General features: G+C 33.6%; 4 protein-coding genes across 7 annotated transcripts; 2 read left to right on the top strand and 2 right to left on the bottom strand.

The window, feature by feature from the left end:
* The first annotated feature begins 184 nt into the window (after nucleotides 1-184).
* LOC118034716 (protein disulfide isomerase-like 1-4) lies at nucleotides 185-4,425 on the top strand. Its single transcript, XM_035040071.2, has 12 exons — nucleotides 185-839; nucleotides 915-1,044; nucleotides 1,467-1,632; nucleotides 1,724-1,842; nucleotides 1,944-2,024; nucleotides 2,145-2,231; nucleotides 2,330-2,404; nucleotides 2,595-2,663; nucleotides 2,793-2,873; nucleotides 2,967-3,101; nucleotides 3,831-3,887; nucleotides 4,002-4,425. The coding sequence occupies exons 1-12, from the start codon at nucleotides 262-264 to the stop codon at nucleotides 4,167-4,169; spliced, it is 1,746 nt and encodes a 581-aa protein (XP_034895962.1). The 5' UTR covers nucleotides 185-261; the 3' UTR covers nucleotides 4,170-4,425.
* A 5,535-nt stretch (nucleotides 4,426-9,960) lies between these two features.
* On the top strand, nucleotides 9,961-10,677 carry LOC118034728 (uncharacterized). The gene has a single exon (XM_035040085.2). It carries the CDS (start codon nucleotides 10,049-10,051, stop codon nucleotides 10,541-10,543), a length of 495 nt encoding a protein of 164 aa, XP_034895976.1. The 5' UTR covers nucleotides 9,961-10,048; the 3' UTR covers nucleotides 10,544-10,677.
* Nucleotides 10,678-12,056: 1,379 nt separating this feature from the next.
* Nucleotides 12,057-18,611, bottom strand: LOC118034712 (4-hydroxy-3-methylbut-2-en-1-yl diphosphate synthase (ferredoxin), chloroplastic). Of its 2 annotated transcripts, none has more exons than XM_035040062.2 (21): nucleotides 18,452-18,611; nucleotides 18,264-18,327; nucleotides 17,950-18,163; nucleotides 17,442-17,599; nucleotides 16,907-17,013; nucleotides 16,701-16,801; nucleotides 16,543-16,619; nucleotides 16,037-16,156; nucleotides 15,708-15,938; nucleotides 15,330-15,446; nucleotides 15,152-15,226; nucleotides 14,986-15,063; nucleotides 14,813-14,872; nucleotides 14,651-14,713; nucleotides 14,427-14,571; nucleotides 14,178-14,316; nucleotides 13,702-13,779; nucleotides 13,460-13,619; nucleotides 13,263-13,361; nucleotides 13,060-13,164; nucleotides 12,057-12,356 (listed from the first exon to the last, which is right to left on the bottom strand). In XM_035040062.2, the coding sequence occupies exons 3-21, from the start codon at nucleotides 18,155-18,157 to the stop codon at nucleotides 12,252-12,254; spliced, it is 2,226 nt and encodes a 741-aa protein (XP_034895953.1). In that variant the 5' UTR covers nucleotides 18,158-18,163; nucleotides 18,264-18,327; nucleotides 18,452-18,611; the 3' UTR covers nucleotides 12,057-12,251. The 2 variants fall into 2 exon arrangements, with proteins under 2 accessions (XP_034895953.1, XP_034895955.1); XM_035040064.2 differs by having other exon boundaries at nucleotides 18,268-18,327.
* A 3,810-nt stretch (nucleotides 18,612-22,421) lies between these two features.
* Nucleotides 22,422-27,402, bottom strand: LOC118034718 (uncharacterized). 3 transcript variants are annotated; one of them, XM_035040073.2, is made up of 8 exons: nucleotides 26,884-27,402; nucleotides 25,567-26,061; nucleotides 25,081-25,255; nucleotides 24,270-24,567; nucleotides 23,941-24,013; nucleotides 23,773-23,863; nucleotides 23,367-23,446; nucleotides 22,422-22,873 (listed from the first exon to the last, which is right to left on the bottom strand). In XM_035040073.2, exons 1-8 carry the CDS (start codon nucleotides 26,962-26,964, stop codon nucleotides 22,610-22,612), a joined length of 1,557 nt encoding a protein of 518 aa, XP_034895964.1. In that variant the 5' UTR covers nucleotides 26,965-27,402; the 3' UTR covers nucleotides 22,422-22,609. The 3 variants fall into 3 exon arrangements, with proteins under 3 accessions (XP_034895964.1, XP_034895963.1, XP_034895965.1); XM_035040072.2 differs by having other exon boundaries at nucleotides 26,878-27,401; XM_035040074.2 differs by having other exon boundaries at nucleotides 25,081-25,243; nucleotides 26,878-27,395.
* Between the last annotated feature and the right edge of the window lie 254 nt (nucleotides 27,403-27,656).

Raw genomic sequence — 27,656 nt, 5'->3', positions numbered from 1 at the left:
TTTAAAAATAATTTTTTGATGTTTTTAAATTGTTTTAATATATTTATGTAAAAGATAATTTTTAAAAAATAAAAAAATATTATTTTAATATATTTTTAAATAAAAAATACTTTAAAAAATAAAAATTTCCACACCTACAAACACTCCAATTTAACATTGACTTTTTTTCCATTTCTTTCTATAAACCCCTCCTACTGGCACCGCGCTCACTGCAGCTATCAGATCTCTCTCACTCTACTGGATCTAAAAAAAAAAAACACAATGTCGACTCGCTTCATTTTCCTCCTCTCTCTCACCGTCCTCCTTCTCTTGTCTCAGCTCTCTCCCTCTCTCTCAAAACTCCAAAACGCTGCCGCCGAAGATGACGATGAGGATCTTAGTTTCCTCGAAGAAGAAACCGACGCCGTTCCCCACGGCCACGGCCACGACCACGACCACGACCACTACCCCGATCCGGACCAATTCGACGAAGAATTCGACAACGAAGATGACCTCGACAACTACTCTGATCTCGATGATTCCGAATTGGATTCTTACAAGGAGCCTGAGATTGACGACAAGGACGTCGTCGTTTTGAAGGAAGGGAATTTCAGTGATTTTGTGACTAAGAATAAGTTTGTGATGGTGGAATTCTACGCGCCATGGTGTGGTCACTGCCAGTCGTTGGCTCCCGAGTATGCGGCGGCTGCTACGGAGTTGAAAGCGGAAGGAGTGATGTTGGCTAAAGTGGATGCAACGGAAGAGAATGAGCTGGCTCAGGAATATGATATTCAAGGCTTTCCTACTGTTTATTTCTTTGTTGATGGAGTACACAGGCCTTATCCTGGCCCAAGAAACAAGTAAGTGTTTGAGTTTTTTTTTTTATATATATATATAAATTTACGATTGATGTAATCGAATGCAATGTGATGTAGAGATGGAATTGTGACATGGATCAAGAAGAAAATAGGACCTGGTATTTACAACATAACAACAGTGGATGATGCTGAACGTTTGTTGACTTCTGAAACTAAACTTGTCTTGGGCTTCCTCAACTCTTTGGTGGTACGCTTTGCTGCTTTCACTATTTCCCGGTTTGGTTTGGTTTCACAACAATGCATCCTAGTTTTGTTTCATGTCTTTGAACTTATGATCTGCGTTTCAATTTCAAATTAATCGCTTCGGTGTCAAGTAGCAATTTCCTTTCTCACTGTGGATCATTTAGGCAATTTATGCTCTGAGTTTTGCATCATATTCAAAGGTACAGATCTGCTGTGTAGAACATGTGTTAGCTTAATTTTATTTTTTTTGCAGAAATAGTTCTGACCTTGAATATCAAATTTAGAAATGGAAAGAGCACAACTCATGAGCTGATTCTTGAATGGTTTTCACATCTTGAGATTATCGTAGTTATTAGAACATTATGTGCATTTGTTCTATAATTGATTCTATGCTAGTTTACTTCATAAAAAAAAAAAAAAAAACAGGGTCCTGAAAGTGAGGAACTTGCTGCTGCTTCAAGACTTGAAGATGAGGTCAGCTTCTACCAAACTGTGAATCCTGATGTGGCAAAGCTTTTCCACCTTGACCCACAAGCTAAACGCCCAGCTTTAGTCATGCTTAAGAAAGAGGCTGAGAAACTGAGTGTTTTTGGTTTGTTCTTCCCTACTCCCATTCTTGTTGGAACTCTTAAAATTAATCTTGTAATGGGCATTGCTCTTATATATAGTTTCTCATTCTGTAGATGGTAATTTTTCCAAGTCTGAGATAGCTGAATTCGTATTTGCCAACAAACTGCCATTGGTGACCATTTTTACTAGGGAAAGTGCCCCTTTGATTTTTGAGAGTACAATTAAGAAGCAGGTTTGGATACACATTGCTTTGTTTTGGACTTCTGAGTGCAAGTATGTTGTTTCTAAAAGTGTACTAATCTGAACAATGGTCCCATATTTTCTTATTCTCAGCTTTTACTGTTTGCAATTTCAAATGATTCAGAAAGAGTTGTCCCAATTTTTCAAGAGGCAGCCAGATTATTCAAGGGAAAGGTAACTTGAGTTCAATAACTAGTAACCTTCATTTTAATACCTTTTGCTGCTGATAATAGACATGCAATTATTTTTTAGACAACTTTGTGGGATATAACTGTAATATATCATGGACTGCAGCTTATCTTTGTATACGTGGAAATGGACAATGAAGATGTTGGGAAACCTGTTTCAGAATATTTCGGTATCAGTGGAACTGCCCCCAAAGTAATTTTTCTTCTCAGTATGAATTTAAGATACTGATTATTGGTAATTTCATATGTTTGGTGCAATTGAAGCTTTTGTTGGTATCAATTTCTATCTAGGTTCTTGCATACACAGGAAATGATGATGCTAAAAAATTTGTACTTGATGGGGATGTTACATTGGACAAGATTAAGGTGGGAACTTTCTCCTTATGGTCTCCAATTTATATTCAGCTTTAACTGTGGTTGGGTAATGGTTTTTCTTCTTCTTCATGCATCCATTTGTTCGTTCATAGGTTGCTTTTCCTGCTATTTTGATGAGTTCAATGAAATGGTATGCCAATGCCAAAATCTGTAACATTTTGATCTTTTTATCTTCTCTCAGGCTTTTGGGGAGGATTTCATTGAAGACAAGCTCAAGCCTTTCTTCAAGTCGGATCCAGTTCCTGAATCAGTGAGTTGCTAAGTTTTGTTTTCTCAGATAGTTTATTTATTTAATCATTCTTTTATTCAAGAAGAACTAATTGATTTATTTTATTTTGTCATATTATCTGACATTTTTTATGGTGTTTGATTGTTGTAGAATGATGGGGATGTAAAGATAGTGGTTGGGAATAACTTCGATGAAATTGTTTTGGATGAGTCAAAGGATGTTCTTCTTGAGGTATTGTTGTGACTGATAAGTGCATGAATAGACCCATTCTCTTTTTAGTTCTTTTTACTTGTGCGCTTTCTAAATGTTTGTTTGGTTTACTAGATCTATGCACCATGGTGTGGGCATTGCCAATCTTTGGAGCCAACATACAACAAACTTGCCACACATTTGAGGGGCATTGAGTCTATTGTTATAGCCAAGATGGATGGAACAACAAATGAGCATCCCAGGGCAAAGGTACTTGTATTTCAATTTGATCTATGGCATGGGATTTGAAAATGCCAAGAACTTGTTTTGCCTTTGTGTTTTTAATATAGCAGTTTGTCGTTTTTAGAACTTGGATTTATAATAGATGAGTGTCCTTTGTGAGTAAAATAATTTGGGAATAAACTTCTATGGAGGATTAAATTCAGACTGGTTACCCATGGTTTCCTACTTATAATTGCCCAATGTTGGGAGCCTTAAAATGCCTAGGTATGTACCTTGAATGCCACTTGCAACCCGTAGTTTTTACCTGGAGAAGTCAAACTCAGTTGAAGACAGGTGAATGAAGTTGTTTGACCAGAAACTAGTAAACACGGTTTGGTTGGGTTTGCTTTATAGACTAACTTGTACAGGAGAGAGGCTTGAACTAAGACCTCTACTGTTCCAAAGCTGTTTGTGTTGGAGCGTATTTATATTTCATATATTTTAAACATAATCAATTTACTTAATTTGTTTTTTCCTGGTTCAATCTTGGTTCAATCTCTGAATCTTTGATCATCTCCATTTTCCAAAACAATGACTTGGCAATTCTGAAAACATTGACTTCTATAAAGAGTGGAAAGTGGACGGTTTAGTACTTCTCCTTTTCAATTCAATGCACAATAAATTTTTTTTTTAATGGTGTTGGAGTGCAAAAACTCAAAGCTAAAAGTAAGAGGAAGTTGTAGTGAAATTGTACTCACTTATTTTTTCTTCATGCAGTCGGATGGGTTTCCCACGCTCCTCTTCTTTCCTGCTGGAAACAAGAGCTTTGATCCAGTAAGTGGCTGTTACAAATTTGACATTGTGTTTTCACTATGGCCTCTGCCCATTATAGCATTTAAATTTGGAGTATATTTTTGTAATATGTTTTGGATTATTGGTGTTGGGCAGATCACTGTGGACACTGATCGTACCGTGGTTGCATTTTATAAGTTCATCAAGAAACACGCATCGATTCCATTCAAGCTCCAAAAGCCAGCTTCAACATCAAAAGCAGAAAGTTCAGATGCCAAAGACGGCATTGAGAGCAGCACGAGAGATGCGAAAGATGAATTGTGAGGATCTTATGTGCTTCGCTAATTCATGTATCTTGTAAGGTTAAGGCAGTAGTTTCAGCAGAAAATAGAGCGACTAGTGTAAGAAATATCCAAAGCAGAAAATCTATTGTGAACACCAACCCACCACACCCCATCCTCAGTGAAACTGACTGGGAAAAAATTGAATTATGTATTATCGTTGTGAATTTTGCTTCGTTTTCTGAAGGTTTTCTGGAAGAGTTGAATAAATCTGGGTGTCTCTTCCCTGGTTCCTGTTATGTGCACTTGTTGAGGAAATGAATTTCCCAGATCTTTGTGGGTTCTTCTTCTAGTCAATCCCATCACCTTTTTTTCCATGGTTACCGGACTCAGGCTGATGGGTTGATCTGAGACACGGCCTGATTGAAGATATGTAAATGCTAGGCTTATAATTGGCTGGTGAATTTTGCCTAGATTTAGGTAGTGTTTGGGAACGCGGTTGAAACCGTGTTCTCAAAAAATTCAAAAGTTTTTTTTTAACTAAAATTTAATGCGGTTTGTACTTTTTGGATCGTTTTAATGTGTTGATGTGAAAAATAACTTAAAAAAAAAAATAAAAAAAATATTATTGGCATGTATTTCGGCATGAAAAGTTATTTAAAAAGCAACCGATACCATACTGACAAAGAGCTATGGCTTGGTGAATTTGCCTAACTTATCAGGTCAACTTCCGATGAAACCTAGAAGAGCTGTGGGTGTGAAGGTTTGTATTTTTGTGTGAGATAAAAATATTTTTGGTTGTGAGATAAAATGTTTTTAGAAATAATCATATATATATATATATATATATATATATCTACTGTATTGTTTTTTAACTTTTTTATATGGGATATTAAAACCTCAAAAACTTTTTTTTTATTTTTTTCAGGTTAATCTGGATCAACCCGTGTGAACCGGGACTGGCTTCTTAGCCAGGTCAACTTTCAGGCGGGGTTTGATAGCTATGCTTTTTTCTTCCTCCAACCTCGGGTGAATGATTTTCTTCACTTGATGGTTGTCCCCTGTATACATAACTCGATTTAAATTTAACTAGACAGATGGCTCGCACTATGTCTCATGTCAATCTAGTTTTTTTTTTTTTAATGTAAAAAAAAATATATCAAGGTGATGCAAACATTTTTTTTTTAAAAAAATATGATTCTAGTCATTAACTCGAATGAGTTTAATAAGCTCAAATAATTTAATAATATGATTAGAAAATAAGATATTGACAACAAATAAAGTGAAAAAAAAAAATCAACAATGATTCAATGCAAAACATGAATATCTATCAATATTATGAAAATATATCCTAACAATATTCCTAAAACATCTCAATAATCTTATTTATTAACAAAGTAAAAATTAAACGAGATTAGGATAATTGCATAGAAAAAAAAATTGAATCTCGATTCCCAACAAACAAAATTATAAATGACAAAATTGAAAAAAGAATAATTTTAAAAAACAAAGAACAAATTAACTTGAGTATATCCGAGCCAACATATAGGTGAATTCTTAGAAAAAAAATACTTTTAAAGGAGCTAGACATAAACTATTTTTATCATCCAACTTGAGTGAAAATCAAACAAGATCTATAACCTAGCCATGGAACTAAGATAACCTCGAGAAAAGCGAACTAAATAAACTTGTGAAGCTCAACTCTCAAACCAAAATTATATTAAAGGGTGGAATTGAAAAAAAAAATAAAAATCAATGAGAAAAAAGGTTTGGGTAAACCCAAATAAACTTGTTGAATTCAAGACCCAAAACATGATATCATGATAAATTCATAGAAAGAAAAATTCTAAAAAGATAACAAATATCGATTTCCAACAAACCCAATGATTATGGATAAAATTTTAAAAATTATTTTTAAAAAAAGACTTAAAACAACTAAAGCTAACCTGGTGTAATCTTCAAGACTTATGACACAGATCATGAGACCGGATATTACAACATAAAAGGTAAACCTAAAAAAAATATCAAATTCCCAACCAACCAAAATAATTAGTGACCAAATTGAAAAAAATAATTCAAAAAAAAAAGAGTAGATTTGAAAAAAATAAGGATCAAATTTGACACAAAAATAACATAATATAAAATTATAAGGGATAGAGATACTTTCAATTAAGAAAGGATAACAAAAAATAAAAATAATAATCAAAGAATAAGGACCAAATTTGATATAAAAATTCATATGTCAAGTGATGAAATTGAAAACAAAAACTAATTCAACACAAGATTCAAGATTAAATACATTACAATAAAAAATAAGGACTTAATTTGATTCAACAAACAAATAACCAAGCTTCTTTGTTTTCTTACAATGAACATCGTGTTTTTCTAGAAGGGGAGAGAGGAAAGAGGGAGGGAAAAGAAAAGGCACAACCAAAGCTCAACCGCTTATCTTCTGGTGGCACGCGCCTCACCACCGTGATAGTAGCAACAATGCGCTTCGAACGCTGCTTTGGAAAGCAATGTTCAAAGTTCTTATGGTGGCGTCGACTAATTTTTTATTTAAATTATATATATATATATATATATATATATATATTAAAAGACTAAATTATCCCTAACCCCACATGAGAACAAGAGAAAATGATAAAGGTACATTTGCATCCAACGCTAAAAAAGTTTAATTTCAAGGGGGATGCAAGTCATTACACTATACAAAAGAAATTGAAAAACTAAAAATGTCTCTTAATTGAAGCAATTTTTTTTTCTTTTAGGGGTAATTTAGTAACTATACTATGTAACAAAGATGTAAAAATATTGATTAACCCCATTCATTCTTATAATGACTAAAGAGTCAAGCTAAATGATTTTGCCCTCTAAGAAAAAATAATTTCATTATATGAATCTATAATGAGATGTAAGTGTGTATGTAGTGAAAAACTTATCAGGTTTTTTTTATGAAAAAAAAAGTAGATCATTGGCTCATGTTACACTACGTCATGATTCAAATTATTATTTTTTTAAAATGTAAAAAAAAAATTCTAGTCATTGTTAATGTTTTTCATAGTAGAAAAAACTTTTTAATCGTGTTAAAATGTACTCGATAAAATCTAGTTGACTTGATGGATCTAAAGGCTAAAGTATTTGCTTGTATTTTAGACCAAGTTATATGTGTATTTAAGGGTTTTGGAATCAAACATCTTTGTTGTGTTTTTAATATCTACTTCCAACCCTCCCAAAAAAATGACTAAGACTTGTTTTTCATTAATCTTAAGTCTTATTCCACAATATATCAAAATCCTAGATATACATTTCCAACTCTCCGTTTTGCTTCAAATCTATCAACTCTTCTAAATGATCCTCTTATCCTCTATATTATAAGCATATATCTTCTACATACTCTTCACAACTTACTTTTTGGTCCCCTAAACTTCTTATAATTTTTTTACATTAGTAAAGAGCAATACCATCTAGATAATATGATGTTATTTTAAGCTTTTCAATATATTAAATACATTTATGAAGCTATTTGTACATCTATTTACGAACATGTTCACCCTAAAATACTGAAAACAAGTGTTTGGGTTTATGTACCTTCTAAGCAAGGATTCTTTCTTCATTCACAAGACGAGCTCTGGAATCTTATCCCCTCCTAGATGCAAGTCTGTTTGTCTTTGCCTTGGCTGGAGCTACCATGAACTGAAGAAAACTTTTGCAAAGTGAACTTTATCTATTGTGCCATAGTACTCATCATGTTCCTGAGACCTCTAATATGAGCTTCTTAACTTTTGATGGTATAATCCAACTTATGACTTTGTACTTATAGTAGGTTCATCAATTGCTCATACTTATATTCCTAATATCTCTAATATGAACTTTTTGATTTTTGATGGTATGATCCAACTTATAACTTTGTATTTTTAAGAGATCTATCAATTACTTATACTTCAAACTCATTTTATTTTAAATTTTTTTAATCGAATTCTCTAATCGTTTAAAATCAACTACTCTAGTATCAGGTGTTCTATTTAAGATAAGTATTATAAGGTATGCTCTGATACCACTTGTTACAAGAGTGATGGATAACTCTTCAATCATCAATGAATCCTGTGATTGATTGAATTTAATGAGACTGATTTGTAGAAAATAGATGCAAGAAATTAAGTAATGTAGAAGAATGGAGTAGACAAAGATGAAGAACATAAAAGGGATTCACCCGAATCCAATTTCCTTTAATTTCTCATTAGTGTTTTTCCATTAAGTTCTCAAATGCTGATACATCTTTGTTATATAGCAGCCAAAACAATTTCCAAGAGCAATTAACTTTGTCTTCTATTTTTCTTCTAAAGCATGCTAAACGCAGCGTAGCACCGAGTAATGGAAGCAGTGTACTGCATCGAGTATTCAGCAAAACGATGAGCATCAATCTTAATGAAACGGTGCGTTGCAACTTGTAGCGATAATTTCGGAATTGAATTTAAATAACCAACAGTCAACTTCTTCTTCTTTCCACGTGACAAAGTGCGGCATAATCTAAGGGGTCAACTTGCCATTTACTTAATCTTAACTACACTTGCGATCAACTTAAAGTGGGAGTCCATTACATGATTCCAAATAGAAGACAAAAAAATTATGGAAGATTTGCCTCTAAGCAAGGGCCAATGTCCACCTTTTGCTTTTCTTTTTAGGTTATTTAAAAGTAAGTTTATAGTTATTTTTTTAAAATATTTTTTATTTGAAAATATATTAAAATAATATTTTTTTATTTTTAAAAATTATTTTTATCATCAACTCATCAAAATGATTTGAAAGCAACAAGAAATATTAATTTAAAATAAAAATAATTTAAAAAGTTTAAATTTTTTTAAAAATACTTTTAAAATATTAAAATTAATAAACCTAATATATTCATGTACTTCCGTGATAAGAGCTTGGGGTACACACCCATCAGTCTCCCACCTTCAAAATTCATATTTAGGAGAAGTATTTTCTTAACTATATAGTTATCTTATCTTAGAGACAAGAAGGCAGCGAAGATAAAAATTACAAAAAAAATAAAATAAAATAAAATAAAATTCTATGGTTTTTTATGGATACTTGTAGAGAAAAGAAATACACATAAAAAAATATATAAAAAAATGAGTTTTCAATAGAGTGAATTCTTATTACTTTTTGTTGGTTGTGATTGTGAATTTTATTTTTTTTAATTGCCATCCTAGAAATAAACAAGATACGCCCTGTGTTCCAACCACAAGATAGCGTTAGCTGGCTTTTAAATAAATAAATAAATAAAAACTAAACTTTATAAATATCGTACCGAAAAAGAAATCGCATCCCGCATTTACCGTGATATCCTAAAAGGAATTATCCTTAATAATCATATTTTATTATCTTATTAATCAATTTACTTAGATCTTAAACACAATTCCGTTAGTTAGCATCAATCTCTTTGTCGGTTAATTATTGCAGTGTATATTATATTATATTTCATCCCTCTAATCTCCAAACTCTCAAACTGCTGTCCTTCCTACTGCTCAAATTGCTTTTCCTATAATTTCAAGTTTAAACCATGTAATTATTAATATGATGGTCGCTAAAAATTTATATGGTTATTAATTTCAAGACCTGTAGGATTAGTCGAGATATATATAAACTGGCCTAGATACCCATGTTAATAAAATAAAATAATGGTGATGATAATAAAGGGTGAAATTAGAAAAACCAAAAGAACAAGGACGGAATTATTATAATATTAAGAGTAGAGGTACGAAGTATTCGATCACTTTCACACACTTCCCTCACAAAACCCGTCTATTATTTAAACTTCCTTCCCCCTCCAGATCTACTGCTGCACTCACCAAACTTGCTCAACTCTCTCTCTCTCTCTCTCTCTGGCCATTTCCTAGTTCTAGTTCAGATTCAAATATGGGTAGCATCACTGGATTAGTGTTTGTTTTAGCCTTGTTTTTATTGCAAATCTCCTCCTTCTCCGCGGAAACACCTGAACAGTCACCATCTCCATCTCCATCTACCGAAGAATCCGCCGCCCCCGCCAATTCACCATTTCTATCTCCTCCTCTTCCATCTCCTTCTCCAGAAATTGGATCTCCGTCAGATTCTCCATTGGCATCCCCACCAGCACCACCGCCTTCAGATCTGGTTCCGTCCGTTGTTCCAGGCTCAGTGCCTGCATCAGCGCCGGCGCAAGGGAGCGAGATCAATCACAGCAACAATGTGGACGCAGGAAGTGAGGGTGAAGGAGAATCGAAGGGAATGAGTGGAGGGAAGAAGGCGGGGATAGTAGTGGGAGTGATAGCGGCGGCATGTATGGTTGGATTGGGAGGATTGGTTTATAAGAAGAGACAAGATAACATTCGAAGGTCTGATTACGGTTATGCTGCTAGAAGAGAGATTCTCTGAATCTGAATTATTATTTAAATTTAATTCTTTTTGCTCATTATGATTATGATTTCTGTATATTGAGGAGGTTACGATTCTATTTTTTTCATCCTTTCTTTTTAGCAATGAATATTAATGTTCTATTATTATTATTATTATTATACTTTTATGATTTTTATAACTCTCATGGTTTACACATTTTTTTGGGCTTTCTTTTCATTTTATCGCAAAATAGGGGTAGGCCCGAAGTATAATTATAGGATTTAGGATTCTAGCATAATAATAATAAAAAAAAAAAACATTGCAAAAAAAAAAAAAATTAAAATACCACAATTTAAAAAGTTATATATCATAGAAGTCATTACAACTATATAAAATTACGAGAAACAAGATTAGAGAGAGAAAATTCTAGAGTCACATGAGATAAATTTAATAATATTAAAAAAAAATTACGATAATATTATTAATATCATTAAAAAAAAAATCATTAGGCTTTTCTTTTTCATTTTATCGTAAAATAGGGGTAAGCCCGAAGTATAATTATAGGATTTAAGATTCTAGCATAAAATAAAATAAAAATACATGGCAAAAAAAAAATATTTTAAAAAATACAGCAATTTTAAAAGTTATATATATCATAGAAGTGATTTACAACTGCATAAAATTAAGTAGAGAGAGAAAAATTTCTAGACTCGCACAAGGTAAATTTAATAATATTAAAAAAAAATTACAATAATATTACTAATATCATCAAAAAAATCTCATTAAAATAAATATAATAATATTAAAAGTTATTAATAGTAATTGGAATGAGTTACACTATTTGTTTAAAAATATATTGATATCTTTAAATAGATTCATCTTGTAATTTTTTTTAATTATATTAATAATATTATCATTAAAGTTTTGATGTGTTTTTTTTATTTTTTTGAATATTGTATTGCATCAATTTTATTTTATCATGCTGGAATCCCAAAAGCTCTATTTATCATGGACTATAATTCACTACTTATTCTACTAAAAGTAGAAAAAAAAAAAGATGAGATCTTACAAATTTTAAAATTACTATAGGCTTATATGATCATAAATTTTAGAATTCATGAAATTAATTGATATATAATTAATTCAGATACTCTTAATAACAATAATAATAAAAAAAAAAAGGTGAGGCGATGCCAAATAAGCAAACACCTACCGATTCTAAAAGGGTTGAAAGATGGGTATTCTACTAGAAATACTCTTCACCTCTAGTCGGAAAGTATATTTTCTGAACAATAAAAACTTAATAAATTATAAAAAACAGAAACCAGGTTGCAAATCTCAAATTTTTTTGGAAGCCCTAAAAGAATCATATGAATTTTACATTGATAATCTTTAGCGTGGTTCCTAAAACTAACTCATTGAATTTGATCTAGCAAATATTTACGATTTTTTTAAAGCCCTCAACAAAATACTGGGACCTCTCCAAACAATCTCCTATTTTTTAAAATTTTGTTTATATTTAATGTTTAAGATAAAACCCAAGGTACAAAAATGCCTGAAAATGAGTAACTGCTATATATAATTGAGGAATGATGAAATTGTTGGTGTTTACAAATAGAGGATGAGATACATCATAATAAATTGCATGGAAACTTATTTTCCTTTCCTCATGGGGACACAGCAACAGGATAACAACGATGAGATTGCCACCTTTGTTTATTCCTATCTGTCGACTGAAACCATCAGTTTACTCCTCTGCCGGAGGAGGGTCTACCCAGCGGCCATTGTCTTTAATAAGCTGGATCAATGCGTCGGTGGCATACTCCATTTCAATTCCACGCTTTACCACCGTCTGAGACCATCAATGCCATCCATCATTCAACATGAAGAACAAACCTCTGTACCACATTTTTAACCCTAATCTACTATCATGCATGCCAGCCAACTGCATTCTCGAATTGGGCATGATTCCTTTATCTATCTGAGAGCATGCTATTAATGATTCATCATGGTAAGTATAAAATGGCAGAGTGATGGCTGTTTAAGCCGTGAAGAGTCGGAGAAATATATGCCGAACAGCATTAGTATCATGCCACAGAAACTTTTCTAGTTGTGAACAAGAACAAAATGTTTGCAACAACACTAAAACTTCCAAGCATGGCCTACCAAACGCAATAAGCAAATAGACTTTAAAGGTCAAAAAACACATGAAAAGGCAGTGTTTCAGGTTTGCCGAGGGCAGGGTTCTATGCAGTACTGAAGCCTACCACATTGTTATTGTTTGTTGAATTCATATATTTTAAACAATCGTTAGAACATCCAGCCTAAAAAGGTTAAGCTAGTCAATGGACAGGCCAACACGCTTAATAGATAAAAAATCTCAGCAGGAAGATGGCAAACTTTAGAGCATCCTGCATAAGTTTAGGCTAGTAGGTTCAAAGATCCATAAACTAAATGATATCAGACTCACCTTCAGATGCTAATGATTTAAGTTACTCATCAGCATAGATTGATAAATGCCCACATGAATTTTCAAAGCAGGATAGCATTATTACCTTCCCAACATAAAGGTCAATCTTTCCAGGAGCACCACCGACATACCCAAAATCTGCATCAGCCATCTCCCCAGGGCCATTCACAATGCAACCCATGATCGCGATCTAAGAAAGAAATGTAAGAAGACAAATTACATATTTTATCAGAAAACAAGGCTAATCAACATAAATCAAATGATAATTCAAAGGTATTGGTTGTTCACCGAGACACCAGGCAAGTGTGATGTCTTTTCTCGTATTTGTGCACTTATCTCTTGAAGATCAAACAAAGTTCTTCCACATGATGGGCATGAAACATATTCCTGATGAGATTTAAGCAATTCAATTGATTAATAAGACCTTATCTCTAAGCAAGTCAACACATCTGTTTTTTTTTTTTTTTTCCCAAAAACCTTCATACCGTCTTTGTATTTCTCATTCTGCAACCTTGTAATAAGTTGAAAGATGTGCTTCTGAGAAAATCAAAATCCTGGTCTGGGGCTTCTATTAGGACACCATCTCCTAGACCATCTACTAAAAGAGCTCCAGCATTTGTGCCAGCACCAATGACCAATTCATCCCTGCAAAGCGAAGAAAATAGTATAAGCTAAAACAAATCATGCATGCATCGCATTCAATGAACATTGCAAGCTTCATGATTACCTGTGGATCCCTTTTGGAAACTGAAGATGGTGAATCACGGGGACATTCAAAGCATTTTCTGCAAGATACTCAAATAACCTGCAGCAAAGATAGAGTTTGAACTGTCAGGACTAGGGAGATTTCACAAGTCGGTGAAAAATCCTGTTGCAATTAGAAAATAACACACAAATATATTAAAAAACAAATGAACAATGGAGAGAATTGAAAATAGAGATGAATCACGTTTACCATGTTGAGTCGCTAGGTACACCCTAGGCATTAGTTTGGGTCTATTCAGCAATATAATTAACACTGCTGACATAAATGACCAACAGGCAAGTAGTTGAAGGTTGAAGCAATCAACAACAAAATGGTTTAAGAAAGAAGGCTTCTCTCAGGCAAACATTATCTGAATGTAGAAGTACTGATGGCTTGGTATTATCTTACTGCTTCGGTTAATGATCATATCATAAAATTCAAGTGAAGAGCAGTATTACCTTCTTGCTGTATGCACTCTGCCAATCTTGTCTTCTGAAAAGGGTAGATCATGAAGAAGCATTGTGGCATCAATGTGTTTAAGAATTTCCAGTTCTTCATAGGGCTCATCACCACGCAAAGACACAACCAAGCGTGTACCTGAGAGGTAAAACTCAAAAGTTTTCAATAAAATTCAGCACGGAAAATAGAATAAATGAAAACATTGAGCATAAGAAACCAACAATGTGACAATTGCAGAAAAGTAATACCTTCCGGCAAAAGCTTGTATGCCCCAGTTGACAACTCCTTAAGGTTGACAAGAACCATGGCATTGGGTAATGGCTTCGTTAGCTGCTCTGATAAAGGAGCTATTACCCCCATGCTAACTTCTATCAGCCTTTTGAGCGCTAACCGCTGGTCACGATACAGTATAAATATTGAGTTATTCTGACTGTCTAGTAAATTCATCTAATTCTAAAGTTAGGGTTCTTACAGCATCGTTATCATCCACCGGTGGGAGCTCTCTCAATAATATTGAATCAACTGTTGCCAAATCCTAAACAGAAATATTTTTGCCAATAAAAACAATTATGGATTCAGAAATCATCTTCAAGACACTACTCTTTCAATGCAATAGAATTAGGTCAGAACATACCTTAAACGGCATCCCAACAACAAGCTTTGCCGCAAGTGACTTGTAGAGAAGTTCAGGTGCCTGGAAAGAGAAAATTTTCAATAAAATCCTTCAAATGCTTCACTCTAAATTAATAAAGTAAAATTTAGGGAGAATAGTGAAAAGATAAGGTAAGAGTACTGCTAGGTGGTTACTTTCAACTGATCTAGAGAAACTGACATGAGCACAGAGCCATCACGGTGCAGGACACCTCTATAATCCACCTCCTCACCCTGTAATTACATGAACAATCAGCTCTAAAATCATGATCAAAGAAATTGCTAACGAATTCTAAAATTTTCATAGAAATTGAAGGACAACCTCCTTTTGCACTGGCAATTGACCAGATCGGCGCTGGAAATCAAAGTAATGCCTGTACTTTTCCTCAAATGGTGCCTGGTTGAAAAAATTCCTCCAAAAGTCAACTAATAAGATTTCATATGGACAAATTTACAGACCATAATTGTGTTAATTTGCTAAAGTGCACCATAGAACCTACCACTCCTTGCTGAATTTTGGCTGCTCTCATACCAAGATTAGCTAACTTTCTGCAAGGATCTATCTCCTCTTCTGGTGGTTCTGTAAGTGAAACCCTGATTGTATCACCCAATCCATCCTGCACATTCAACAGAGTTCTTGACTTCTACAGCGATCACACCACACATAATGCCTTCCTAGTGATATGATATTTAACCATAAAGAAATCAATTTTGATGAAGTGCAAGCACATTCACAACATAAATTTCCATCTTAAAATAACCTACAAACTGATGCATTTTAAGCAAAATGCAAATGAGTGTTTGAAAGCTGAGAAATTTATCAGAAAAATATATCATTAGGATTCTAAAGGATTAGTAGTTTTGTGTTGTAGGGGTACCTGAAGAAGAGTCCCAATGCCAATCGCAGATTTCATCCGCCCATCTTCACCTTCTCCAGCTTCAGTGACGCCCAAGTGTAATGGATAATCCCAGCCTTGAACATACATTTCTGCTACAAGTAGACGGTATGCCTGGACCATGACAACTGGGTTGCTTGCTTTCATTGAAAAGACAAAATTATGAAAGTCTAACTTCCGACATATCCTAGCAAACTCAAACGCAGATTCAACCTGTTTGATACAAGCCATTCAATATGATGATACTGTGTCTAGAAGTACAACAGATGGAAGAAAAGTGTTAAACGTTATGGGGGCAAATAATTTTTCACCATTCCCCTAGGAGAATCTCCATAGTAGCTCATTATACGATCTGAAAGACTGCCATGGTTTGTCCCAATACGCATTGCCCTTCCATATTTCTTACATTTCTCAACCAATGGAGTAAAAACCTGGCACAGTAAAAAATAGAACACAAAACCTCAGGTAAAAGTAACTATATACATATTTATATTCGAATGCTTAAAATTGACAATCCTGTCTTTACAGCTTAAAGTTTATGATTTAGTTAAAATAGCTTTCAGCAGAGACAGATAGAGCTAACAAAACTTGTCTCATTTCCAATCTGTTGACCACTTCACTTTGACATACTTGCCACACAACACTTCACTTGTTTATCACACTCTTCATGGCTAGACATGGAACCATGTTGGCCATTTTGACATGATATATAACTCAGCAGGTAAAATAAGTTAATTTGGCAAGGATCATCTACAGATTTATACTTCTTATTCAAAACTTTTTAAGGGTGATCATTTTGATAAAGGAATGGTCTGACCTTCTCGATATGCTCAAGCTCTTTCTGATAGTCATCATCTGTGTACTCCAGCTTCTCAAACTGAGCTCGCCTATCAGCTGCAATGAACCATCTCAGTGAGTTCAGAATAGCTGCATTCATTACCAAAAGAAAAATGGAAGAAGGGCCTTGTGGCTTACCAAAATTTCCTGGGTTGACACGAATCTTGTCAAAGCATTCAGATACTCGCAACGCAACAGATGGAGCAAAATGAATATCCGCAACCAGAGGAATATTGTAACTGCATATATACTACAGTTAGTGAAAAGGCACATATAAAACATGGATGGAAGGTTCCTTATGGTCTATCAGAGCTTTTCTTTATTTGGAAAAAAAAAAAAATTACTTTTTCTGCACCAGAGAGTTTTTTATTTCAAAACATGCATCAGCTTCTCTCTTCCCTTGAACTGTTAGCCGAACTATATCTGCTCCCTTGTCTGCTATTATCATCACCTACCAAAATAAACAACAATTAATTTAGTGAAACTGCTGAGAAAAAAGAAAGCAATCCTGACAGACATGCTCTATCAACTTGAAGATCGAGGTCTTTCATCAAAATGAATTGTACTGAGAGATCAATTAGTAACTATTTTCAACAGACAGCCAGATTTGTTTAATACCAGATCCAGTGATCATATCATTTTCAAGATGGGACTATACAAATGACTATAGTTATTTGTTTATTGAACCATGGGTTTACGGGAGACTTTTTCCTCCTCTGTTTTTATTATTTTTTTAAAAAAGTACCGGAAAGAAGACAATCACAAGCCAATCTTTTAAACAGAAGTCGAAATAGGAAGAGTTACGATGGTTGGTATCCCTTGCTAAGCTGGAAGATCAATAAAACACCAATGGTTCAATTAGAAAGAGCTGAAAAGAACCTGTTCAACTGTCGCAGCAACATCCTTAGTGTCAGTTGTAGTCATAGTTTGAATCCGTATAGGATGCTCACTCCCAAGAGGAACATTTCCCACCATTACAGTACGTGTTTTCCTCCTGACAGTCTTGTTAATGGATTCACAATACTTTTGTCTTGGGACTGCATTCAAATAAACAGCAAGCATCAGAGACGAAAATTCATATCCGACATGAAGAACCTAAGATTGCTTTATTTTTCCGAAAAAGAAGGCGAAGAAAAACATAAATTTTCCCCCAATTAAAGTTTAGGGTTATCTTTACTAACACCCCGAATACATAAAAATCTGGTCTTTATATTTTCTGTGCATATATATCTTGTAGCCCTAATCATATTCGATTAACAATAACATTAAAAACCAGCATAAATGCCTCAACTCATCATTTCTGATCATATAAGCAATCAAACTAATAAAAAGAACCCAGATTAAAAAATAGGAATCATACAGTACATGTGATGGTTTGTTTTAGTACCTAATAGAGAGCTCCCTTCTGATGCTGGTTGAAGCTCAACAATATCACGACCAGTATTGGAGTTTCGGATCATTGAAATCTTTTTTCTACCAGATTTAATCCTCTTTATATCACAAATTCTCACAAAATCCATGCTTTTTCCAAACCCTAAGCCTGATTCCTTCATCTGTAGCCCCGAAAACGATGCCGGTACTGCCCCAGTAGCCATTTCCACCTACGTTCACAACCACAAAACAACACAAATCTATCACATGAGGAAAAAAAAATTCCCTTTTTTTGTTCTGTTTTTTGCTGCCAAACAACTCACACACAACTTACGAGTTTCAAATGGGCAACGTTTCTTTTCTCTTCTTTTCCTTTTAGCAACTTAAACACTAACTGCGGAAGAAAAAGGAAAGGGAGAAAAAAAAAAGATTTCAAGAACCAAAATATTGATCAGAATTCTATAGCGAGTGAACTTAAAAGCAAAAGAAGGAGAACGATTAGGCAAGGTGATAGTTACCTAAAAAATGACCAGAATTTAAGGTTCGATGGAGAAGGACCTGGACTAGTGAACTAGTGGTGGTAGAGAGTTCCCAAGGAGTTGAGTATCTCTGCCTGTGTTTGAGGATTTTGAGAAATTTACTTCATTTTTATTGCATTTTTTTTTTTCCTGTGTGAAAACAACAGCAGAAGCAGGTACCATTTATCATCACAGAAGTAGACAACAAATATGAAAATAATGCATGATTTTTCCAAGAATTTTCTCTAACTTACCAAATTATATTATGTTTCCAATATTCTTTGTATTTTATCTCTGTTTTATTTTTTGTGGATGTTTTATTTCCTTTTTTAGAATGATTTTTCTTGGATTTCGGACCGGATTGCATTCATTCATCCATGTGTTCAGCACTCATATATATATATATATATATACAAAACATGAACGATTTAACTGGATTTTTTTGTCCGTGAATTATTAAAGTTGTGGAGTATTGAAGCATTTACTATCAATTTTGTCATTAAATTATCATGTTTTAGAAAAATATTGTCCCTTTACTGTTCAAATTAGAAAAAAAAAAAAACATGTTTTAATTAAGACATGATGACACAGATTAAGAAATTAGTTGGGTATTTTTCAATTGCATGAACCAGATAAGTAAAGAATCCTTCTGAGATCGTTTTACCATATTCCCTGTGGCGGCATCCGTCGGACAACCAAACCCCTGTCTGTGTATTCCATGCGCTGCGGTTGGTTTTATAAATTTTCGATTTTTTTTATTTTAAATTAATTATTAGGTTATTATGATGGGTTGAGATTAAAAATAAATTTAAAAAATATTATTTTAATATATTTTTAATAAAAATAATATTTTAAAAAATAATTTTACTACCCTCTCAAATACCCCAACACTAATTTAATAGAAAACACTTTATATATTATCTAACTTATAATTACTTGGGATAAATCTTGAATTACCGGTTAAGTGGATCAATTTGAATACATTTGGTGAATTTAATTTTTTTATTTTATAAAAAATTTACTGAGTTTTTCTTAGATAATTGGGTTGAGGATCAATTCAAATTTTTGACCAAATTATAATAATTTTTTTATTAATTTAGACCCGGGCAATGATCATTAACATGGCAGGTGGAGTTTTAAAACAGTGATTAAGACTAAATTATCTTCCAAGGTGCTTTATTTAGGAAAAATTAAGAAATCTTTCTGATTACTACTGGTCACAAGAATTCAACTCATAAAAATTATAAAAAGGAGCAAACGCCCACCCAATCTATTAAAATCAAATCCCACACATATATGTCATGGTTCACTATAATATAGTAAGCAATTCAATAATAAAAACTTAAGACTAAAAAATTTGTTTTTCCTATAATTTAAAGTTAAATCTTGTAATTATTAATATAATGGTCACTAAAAATTTATATAATTATTAACTTCAATAACCGAAAAATTAGTCGAGATAGTCTGAACAGCCATATTAATTAAAAAATAATCATTCACCACTCATGTATAATGTCATGGCTCACTATGCTACAGTATTAATATGGAAAGTATTTTATGGTGACAGCTCTACCAATATGAAAGTCAACATATACTTGTTGACCATCATCTTCATTGACTAATTACCGCGTCAAAAATAGAAATCTATCTGTAATATATTTCTCGTCGGCGAGGACTAATCTGTGCATGGATAGAAGATGGAGTAAAAGCTTCCACGAGACTCACGTTTTAGATGTGTGACTGGCTATATGAAATGGGTTTTGTCGTGGGTGAATTATTTTTATTTTTTATAAAAATTTATATATGTTGGTTTTTTAAATTTTTTATAATTTAAAAAATTTAAAAAATTAAAAATTTTATGCATATATATATATATATATTTAAATAAACTAAGAATTATATTAGCTAATAAATAATTAAAAAATCATTAATGATACCTAAAAACAAAATTTTAAAAAATCAAGAGACAAATATAAATCAAGATATTTAATCTAAAAAAATAAGACATTTACCTGATCATGTTTGCTAATTAATTGAATGATAATAGAAATAGACAAACATATTAAATTAATTGAATAAAATAAAAAAAAAAAATAGCAATGTAAGGCTACACATATTAAAAATATCAATATTTGTTATTTTTAAAAACATAGTTTATCTATATAAAAGATAAAAATAAAATCATAAATGAATCAGAAAAATTTATTTGAAAACTAAATCCATAACTAAAAAATCACTATTATTTAAAAAAAAAAGGGGTATTAATATAAATATAATTAAGTTTTTTTTAAAAAAAAAACTTCAATTGAAATTAAAAAAAAATAGAAAAAAAAAAAAATCAAACGCTACTAGGCATTGTAAGCCAAGCCAGCCTGCGGACCATTTCACAAGGGCGCCCCTCTTTTTTATTTAATATGCACATGGGATGTACACATGTCTGCTCCTTTTTTTTAAAATAAAAAAAAATTATTAGCCAACATGATGTTTATTTTGTCTAGATTTCAGCTACCATCATAATAACCAGAAAATCATAACTTATATTTTTTTATTCAAAAACCTGTTTTTCAATTTATTTTTGCTCAAAATATCTATAAAACATTTTAAAAACAATAATAAATTTATTCATAACCTCAAAAAACCCAAATAACTACCCAAAAACTAAACTTAACCCAAAATCAAAGATCAATCGGAGTTGAGATCTATTGTTTTATGCACGGACAGAAGATGGAGTAAAAGCTTCCACGAGATTCACGTTTTAGATGTTTGATGATATCGTCACTAAATTCATGTTTCACGTGAAAATTGCAAGAGCCCCACCCTCCATCCTCCTTCGTCCAGCGGCTGATTGGATGTCACATGAATCACGCCATTACTGAAAGCTAAGCAGCAGTCTATGAAATTAAGGAACTTAATTTGTGTTGGATGATGATAATAACAAAAATCATCTACGTTCTCTCAACATTGATGGTGTTTTCGAGACAACTTGTACCCAAGAACATATTCTTAAAGATGTATTCTCCATCATATTGCATATTAGCCTCGGGATTTGGATTTAAACGCAGAAAGTTAAGAGATAAGCAGTTTTGGCAAATGTTGCTTTTTTTTTTCTGAGCCCCATCATAGTGCTTTTTACTGGAGTTCTTGATTTTAATTAAGTGAACAAAATGTTTACTCCAGAACAATTTCTCCAATGTTCAGTTATATATTAAATCAGCTCTGACAAATTAGAATCCTTTGATAACGTAGCATTTGCCCAGAATTTTCCAACCTTAATTTTGTTCTTCTATAACCCCTGCAACAAAATGTACTCTTTATTTGGATTTCATACGTTATGAAATCACAGTTTCACCAGGATGTAATAATAGTAATTAAATCTACAATCCTCCTCCTGCAGGTGCTTCAATTTTTAACCACGTTTTAACCAAACACCTATTTTTTCAAACCATCCTCAACGCAAAAATATTTTTTATAAAAATAACTTTTTAAACAACAACCACAACAGCTACCGCAATACTAACACACTCTAAATCTTCTGCGTACCAGCACCTGCTTGAATCAAATTCTCTATGAACAATTTGATCACAGTTATATAATAACAAGCGAATCACTGCCCATTCTTCCTCAATTATTTCTTCTATGCAACAAACCAGTTATATTGACTGTTTAGGCAACTGGACAGCCACATATAAAGGAGCAAATGCACTGTTAAAAAGTTAAGACGTCCCCTCCCATTTTAGTAAGAGGATGTCTGACAGAAGTGATTGTGAGCACAACAACACAGTTAAGAAACTAACAGAAAAGAAGCCCAAGTTAAATTACAATTGAACGTTTAATATCCAAGATAGTTATAGATATCAAAATTTTAACAACTCAACATTTTATTTTCTTCTAATTAGCATTAATTAATAACATGAAACAATGTAGATTGTACAAGTTTCAGCTTCAAATAGCTTAAAGCAAACTAAAAATATTCTAAAAATAATATAAATTATTTCTTAAAACTTCACCTATCAACTACCAACTTAAATTTTAAACTCTGTTCATAGAAGAAACCATGATCCTACTTAAGGACATATCACAATTTACAAAGCCACTTAGCTTCATTTAGACACCATCTAGAGCATTTTGCATTTTAATTATTCCTAATGAGATAAAAATTTAACTCCCACGTAAAGTTTCTGGATTTTCCACTTCATTCGGCTGGAAGTTATGATGGCCTCTAGTTGATGAATTTGATGAATTTACAGCTCTTTGAAATGGGCCTGGACCAGTAATTACTTGGGAACTATGCAGCTGCCCATGTTGTGCATGCCACCTCCTTCTCCATCTAAAAAACTCAACGAGTATGGAACTCCCACTCATTGCTACGCCAAATCCAGAAAGTGTTGCAAGGAGAATGGCTAGAACTGCTTGCACATTGACCTGCATGGCATAAAGCAACAAGAGTGGAAAGCATCTAATCAGAGGACCAATACATGGAGAATATCCAGTGTAAGATCACTTAAACTTAAGGTTCAAACAAGGTCAGAACTCAAGCCAGGACAAAATCTAAATTTCAGCTATTTGTAGACTTTCCTTTGATCTAGGGATGAGATTTAATGCAATCACAGAATCACATTTTCAACACAATTTTCTTTAACTTATTCCAGACAAGCTATGAGAGTTGGCACCAGAAAACAGCTAGAAGTGATTGCACATCAAATCCTATAATCTGTTACCAAAACCTCTAGTCAACAAAACCTTCAATCCCAATGAGCTATATAATAAATTTAGCTCCTTATTTAATCTTTTCTGGGACATTAAATGATTGCTGTAGACTGTAGTGGTGGAAGTAGTAGTTGTTCGTCTTCTTCTTGTTATGTTTTGAAAGTGGGATGTGTGTTTTGGAAATGATAGTAGATGAGACATTACTCACCAAACTGTAGAAAACATGTGCAAAGAGAACGACCAGGGCAAACTGAATTGATGCATAAACCCAAACAAATCTTCTCCTTGCTGCACAGAAAAAGCTAAAAGGTGAGAAGCAGAAATTATATAAATAAGCGAGAAATCTAAGGAAAGATTTCCATGAACATTAGATTTCCAATCAAAAGTTTTGTAGTGAGAAGTTGCTACCATAATATTTGAATCTACAAGGAAAATAACTTCCTTGATATGTGTGCATGTGTATATGAGACCAAGCAGGTCAACCTAGCAAATCAAAGTGGTAATATTACACCACCTGTTATTGTATTCCAATTCATAGCAAGTGATTTGTGCATGTAAGATCTTTCCAGTACTTAAGGATTCAAACCTCATTTTTTTTAGTACAACCAGCTTACCCATAGTTGATGAGATCATAGATGAGAGAAGGCCCAGCACACAAGAAAAAGGAAGGGATATAGCAATCGCTCCCATGCCCATCTTTGCAACCTTTAAAACAAAATGCATTGAGAAGGAAGGAAAAGGCAAAATTTGACAAAATTGGGATGTCAAGAGGCTTTTCTTACCAGGAGCTGCTCAAGAAAACAAAAATAGATAAGCATGCTTACAATGACAAGCACAGGCACTTCTTGCCAAACCCTGATTGCATATAAACTGGTCAGTCTCAGGTATATCAATCTAGATTCGATGTGAAAATTAATTCAAAACTACAGTTTTGAGTTTACCACAATTAATAAATAGCCATGATAAAGCACTAAAAGCACAAATCTTAAAACAGAGTTCGATTAGGAGTGCCTGCAGGAATCTGAATTCTCCGCTCCTGCCATTTCTCAGCCATTACAGGAATCATAACTTCATTTTCTAAGGTATGAAGATATACCAGAAATTTACTTGCCTGTATCCATTAACATCTTCCTGATTAGCTCTGCTTGCTCCGGTAGTTCTAGAACAGACACCTTGCATTCGTAACAAAGTCACAGGCAGGTTCTGAACCTCTTGCTTGCAAACATCACAGATCTTGTTACCTTTGATGCTAAACCATTTTACAGCACATTCTTGATGGGCCAGAGCAAGTTCACCTTTGCAGCTGCACTCCATCTTAAGGGTCTCTCCACCTTCACACAATTCAATCAAACAAATTCTACAAACAGCCTCTTCTTCGGGTATGTCCTCACCATCAACGTCATTGCTTTCTATATCATTGGAATAGAATAATAAATTTGTTGATAACGACAACAGGTACTGGACATTGCAGAGTAAAAAGTAAATATCCTATTTTTGCATTAGAAAAGACATTCAAAATATATATATATATATATATATATATATATATATATATATTAACTTTAGAAATGCTGGTGTGTAATTGAGGTTTTGCTTGTACTCCCATCTTCTCAAGATCCAAGTTTTCAAATCACTTAGCTTGAGGGGAATGATAATGGCTATGATGTTTATTGATTGCAAGGAATGAGGAAAACAAATCATAACAATGAAGTCCAAAAGCCACCAATTGTTACAACACTTAAAAAATTATGAACCACATAGAATGATAGTGCTAGTGCACATACAGGCATGTAGCAAGTAGCAACTCTCAATGGATTCAAAAGTGACAAAACATAAATCTAAGAAGTTTCAGATACACAAATATGCAATGCCCAAAAGCACAAGCACAAGCCCATTATAAAAAATAAATAATGGCAACATACCAGCATCAACACTTGGAGATGCATTTGTTATTGTATCTCCTTCCTTCACTTGAGGAGTTGAAGGAATCATGCGGAAAAAAGAGTCCATCCTCTTTATGCTTCTTTCTTTATTATTAACAGGAACCGAGAGTGAGCGAGATATCTGCCGCTGGGTTCCTTTCCTCTGCAAAGACATCTATCAAATGAGGACAGAAAATAATGAATTTAAATTTGGCAAAGAATTAAATAACCCAAAAGATGCTGAAATAATTCGTGGTGGTTGGTGTAGGGAACTAAATTAATTGATCCATTAGCATATGCTATCTGTTAAGAACAACTTAAGTAAACCAACTCCCTTGCTCCTTAGGATCAGTGGAACAAGAAAATAGCTATATCAGATAAGCAAGCTATATTCCTAAAGTTAACCAACATGCATCATTTAAAATTTTGAAGGCCATTAAGGCAACCAACTAGGTCACTTTATCCATTCAATAAACAAAAACTTACACTTGAATTAAGCATGCCACCAACGCTTCCCCCACGTGCAGACTCTGCCTTAGAATTTGCGATTGGCGTCACGGGAAGTGATGATGTTTGCTTCATCCTAGGGGTGAAGATCCCTGTAAGTGACAATGACCTTGAGATTGAAGGTTTCTTCCGTGGAATAGATGAAGCATCTGGAGCTAGGGTGGCAGCCTTTTCAATATCTGAAGTAGAAATTCGAGACTTGAAGCTTAGTTTAGGTAACAAACTTTTTAAGGATGATTTGCCTTTTGATGAAGAGGGGGCTGGGGAACCACTGGCTCTTGCATCCACAGAACTAGGTGTCAGGAGAAAATTTACTTTCCTAGGAGATGGACTAGGTGTCGGGGGCATCCTGATTACAACAGAATCCAGCGAGGAGTCTTCCAATGTTCTTGAGGGTATCTCTAGAAAGAGATTTCTCCGCTTCCAATGTTGAAAAGTATCAGTTTCTTCAACTATTTCTATTGAGTGTTCAACCTGGGAAGAAAAAAACGAGAGAGCAAGATAATAGAGCAGTGAGGTGGAGAATATGAAGAATGATCATACAAAAACTGACAGTTCATTTTTCTTCTTGTAAACAGAGTAGCTAGTCAGCCCAGGGTCATCCAAGTGTTTACAAAAGTCTGTTATTTAACACACATGAACAAGCGCAGGTGCATGGACGCGCGCGCGCACAAAAGAACACGAAAAAGATGCATACGGAAAGCAAGTTAAACTGATAAGAACAAAAGGCCTAAATAGCTTCCACAACAAATGGTTCATCGTTTAGATTTTCCTTTTTCAGTACAATCCAGAGAACTATAGCTCCAAACCAACATAGCAGCTCTACCCGAATCCCCATCCACCTCGTATACCACCATAGCTAGCCCCAGGTGGATGGCTCGTTGAAATTTGGAGCAGCCCTCCTTCATGTTTCCGAAAATATAGGTGTACATAGGCGTTTGATCTGCTAATACTATTAGTTATAAATCTATTTGTCCTAGGAGAAAACACAAGTGCCTCTCACATACTTATTTTAATGGCATGATCTAAACCAAATTACATGACAATAAAGGAAAAGGCACAGAAAATAAAGAGAAGTAAAATCAAACACTAAAAAGAATTGACAAGAACAGTATTATCAATATAGAGAATCAAAATCAAAGACCAGCTTGTTGTTTACACATGGATGATGATGACTGATTTTTAATTTTTATTTCTTCCTAAAGAAAGATTACAATGAAGAACTTGATCCAAAATATAGCAAACAAAGAAAAACTTCAGAGAGAAGAGATCAAAGAGAAAAACAAAAACCTTAACCTTGCCAACTGCTTCTTGGCTTAAACATACACCAACACCTTGTTCCCCCTCATTCACAGGCTTCTCTTGATTAGTTCTCATTATCTTACTGTTATTGTTAGAGCATGAGAAGACAAAAACAAAACAGCCCAGAAGCTCAAAAGTCTCAAGAACACAAAAAGAAAAGCTCAACGAAAACGTGCAGTGGTGGTACTAGCTTGTTTCTTGATAAATGTGAGAAAGAAGTTGAATATATATATATATATATATATATATATATATATATATATATATAGTAGTGGTATAATAAATGAGTTGATGAGGGGAAGGTGAGGGGAGAAGAAGGGGGATGATGGGTTTCCCATCAAATCAAATGTTCTTTTCATTTATGGCAAAGCAAAAAGAGGCGGTCGGGAGAGTGGCCTACTGCCACTCCATTCCCTCTCTTCCAGCACGCTTGCACAATACCACTCCAGTGCGCGCGGACTCTTTATTACATTTTTTTTTGTGAAGTCTTGCTATGCCTACCGTACCCAACTCTTGTTCCTTCCATGCTTTTTGCCCCGTGTCTTTCTGGAAATTCATATTCTTGTCCTCCTCTGTGTTTCAAATTTGTTGGAAAAAGATTGAAATACCCTTTTTTTCAGAAATGTAAGAAATAATTGATTTTTTTTCTTTTGAAAACAACTGCTTTCAAAGTGTTTTGATCGCAAGAATAATGGGTATTTAGGGATCCAAATTAACTTAAAATCCATGAATATTTATGGAAACCACCTTGAATAAATAATTTTTAA

Source organism: Populus alba, chromosome 9 (assembly GCF_005239225.2).
Source record: "Populus alba chromosome 9, ASM523922v2, whole genome shotgun sequence".
Taxonomy (NCBI): Eukaryota; Viridiplantae; Streptophyta; class Magnoliopsida; order Malpighiales; family Salicaceae; genus Populus; species Populus alba.
Note: the sequence above shows the minus strand (reverse complement) of the source record. Positions and strands in the feature narration are given on the sequence as shown.

Bases quoted from the DNA above. Each gene is read 5' to 3' on its own strand.
- LOC118034718 (XM_035040072.2), bottom strand. From the start codon at position 26,964: ATGAGAACTAATCAAGAGAAGCCTGTGAATGAGGGGGAACAAGGTGTT. The intron at 23,864-23,940 runs GTAAGAAAAGCC...TTTGTTTTAAAG, and splicing joins GTTTTCTTGAGCAGCTCCTG to GTTGCAAAGATGGGCATGGG. The intron at 22,874-23,366 runs GTGAGTAATGTC...TATGCCATGCAG, and splicing joins CACATGTTTTCTACAGTTTG to GTCAATGTGCAAGCAGTTCT.
- LOC118034716 (XM_035040071.2), top strand. From the start codon at position 262: ATGTCGACTCGCTTCATTTTCCTCCTCTCTCTCACCGTCCTCCTTCTC. The intron at 1,633-1,723 runs GTTTGTTCTTCC...CTCATTCTGTAG, and splicing joins TGAGAAACTGAGTGTTTTTG to ATGGTAATTTTTCCAAGTCT. The intron at 2,405-2,594 runs GTGGGAACTTTC...ATCTTCTCTCAG, and splicing joins TTACATTGGACAAGATTAAG to GCTTTTGGGGAGGATTTCAT.
- LOC118034728 (XM_035040085.2), top strand. From the start codon at position 10,049: ATGGGTAGCATCACTGGATTAGTGTTTGTTTTAGCCTTGTTTTTATTG.
- LOC118034712 (XM_035040062.2), bottom strand. From the start codon at position 18,157: ATGGCTACTGGGGCAGTACCGGCATCGTTTTCGGGGCTACAGATGAAG. The intron at 14,873-14,985 runs GTAACCACCTAG...TTCTCTTTCCAG, and splicing joins TTTCTCTAGATCAGTTGAAA to GCACCTGAACTTCTCTACAA. The intron at 13,780-14,177 runs GTAATACTGCTC...TCTTTGCTGCAG, and splicing joins AGAGTGCATACAGCAAGAAG to GTTATTTGAGTATCTTGCAG.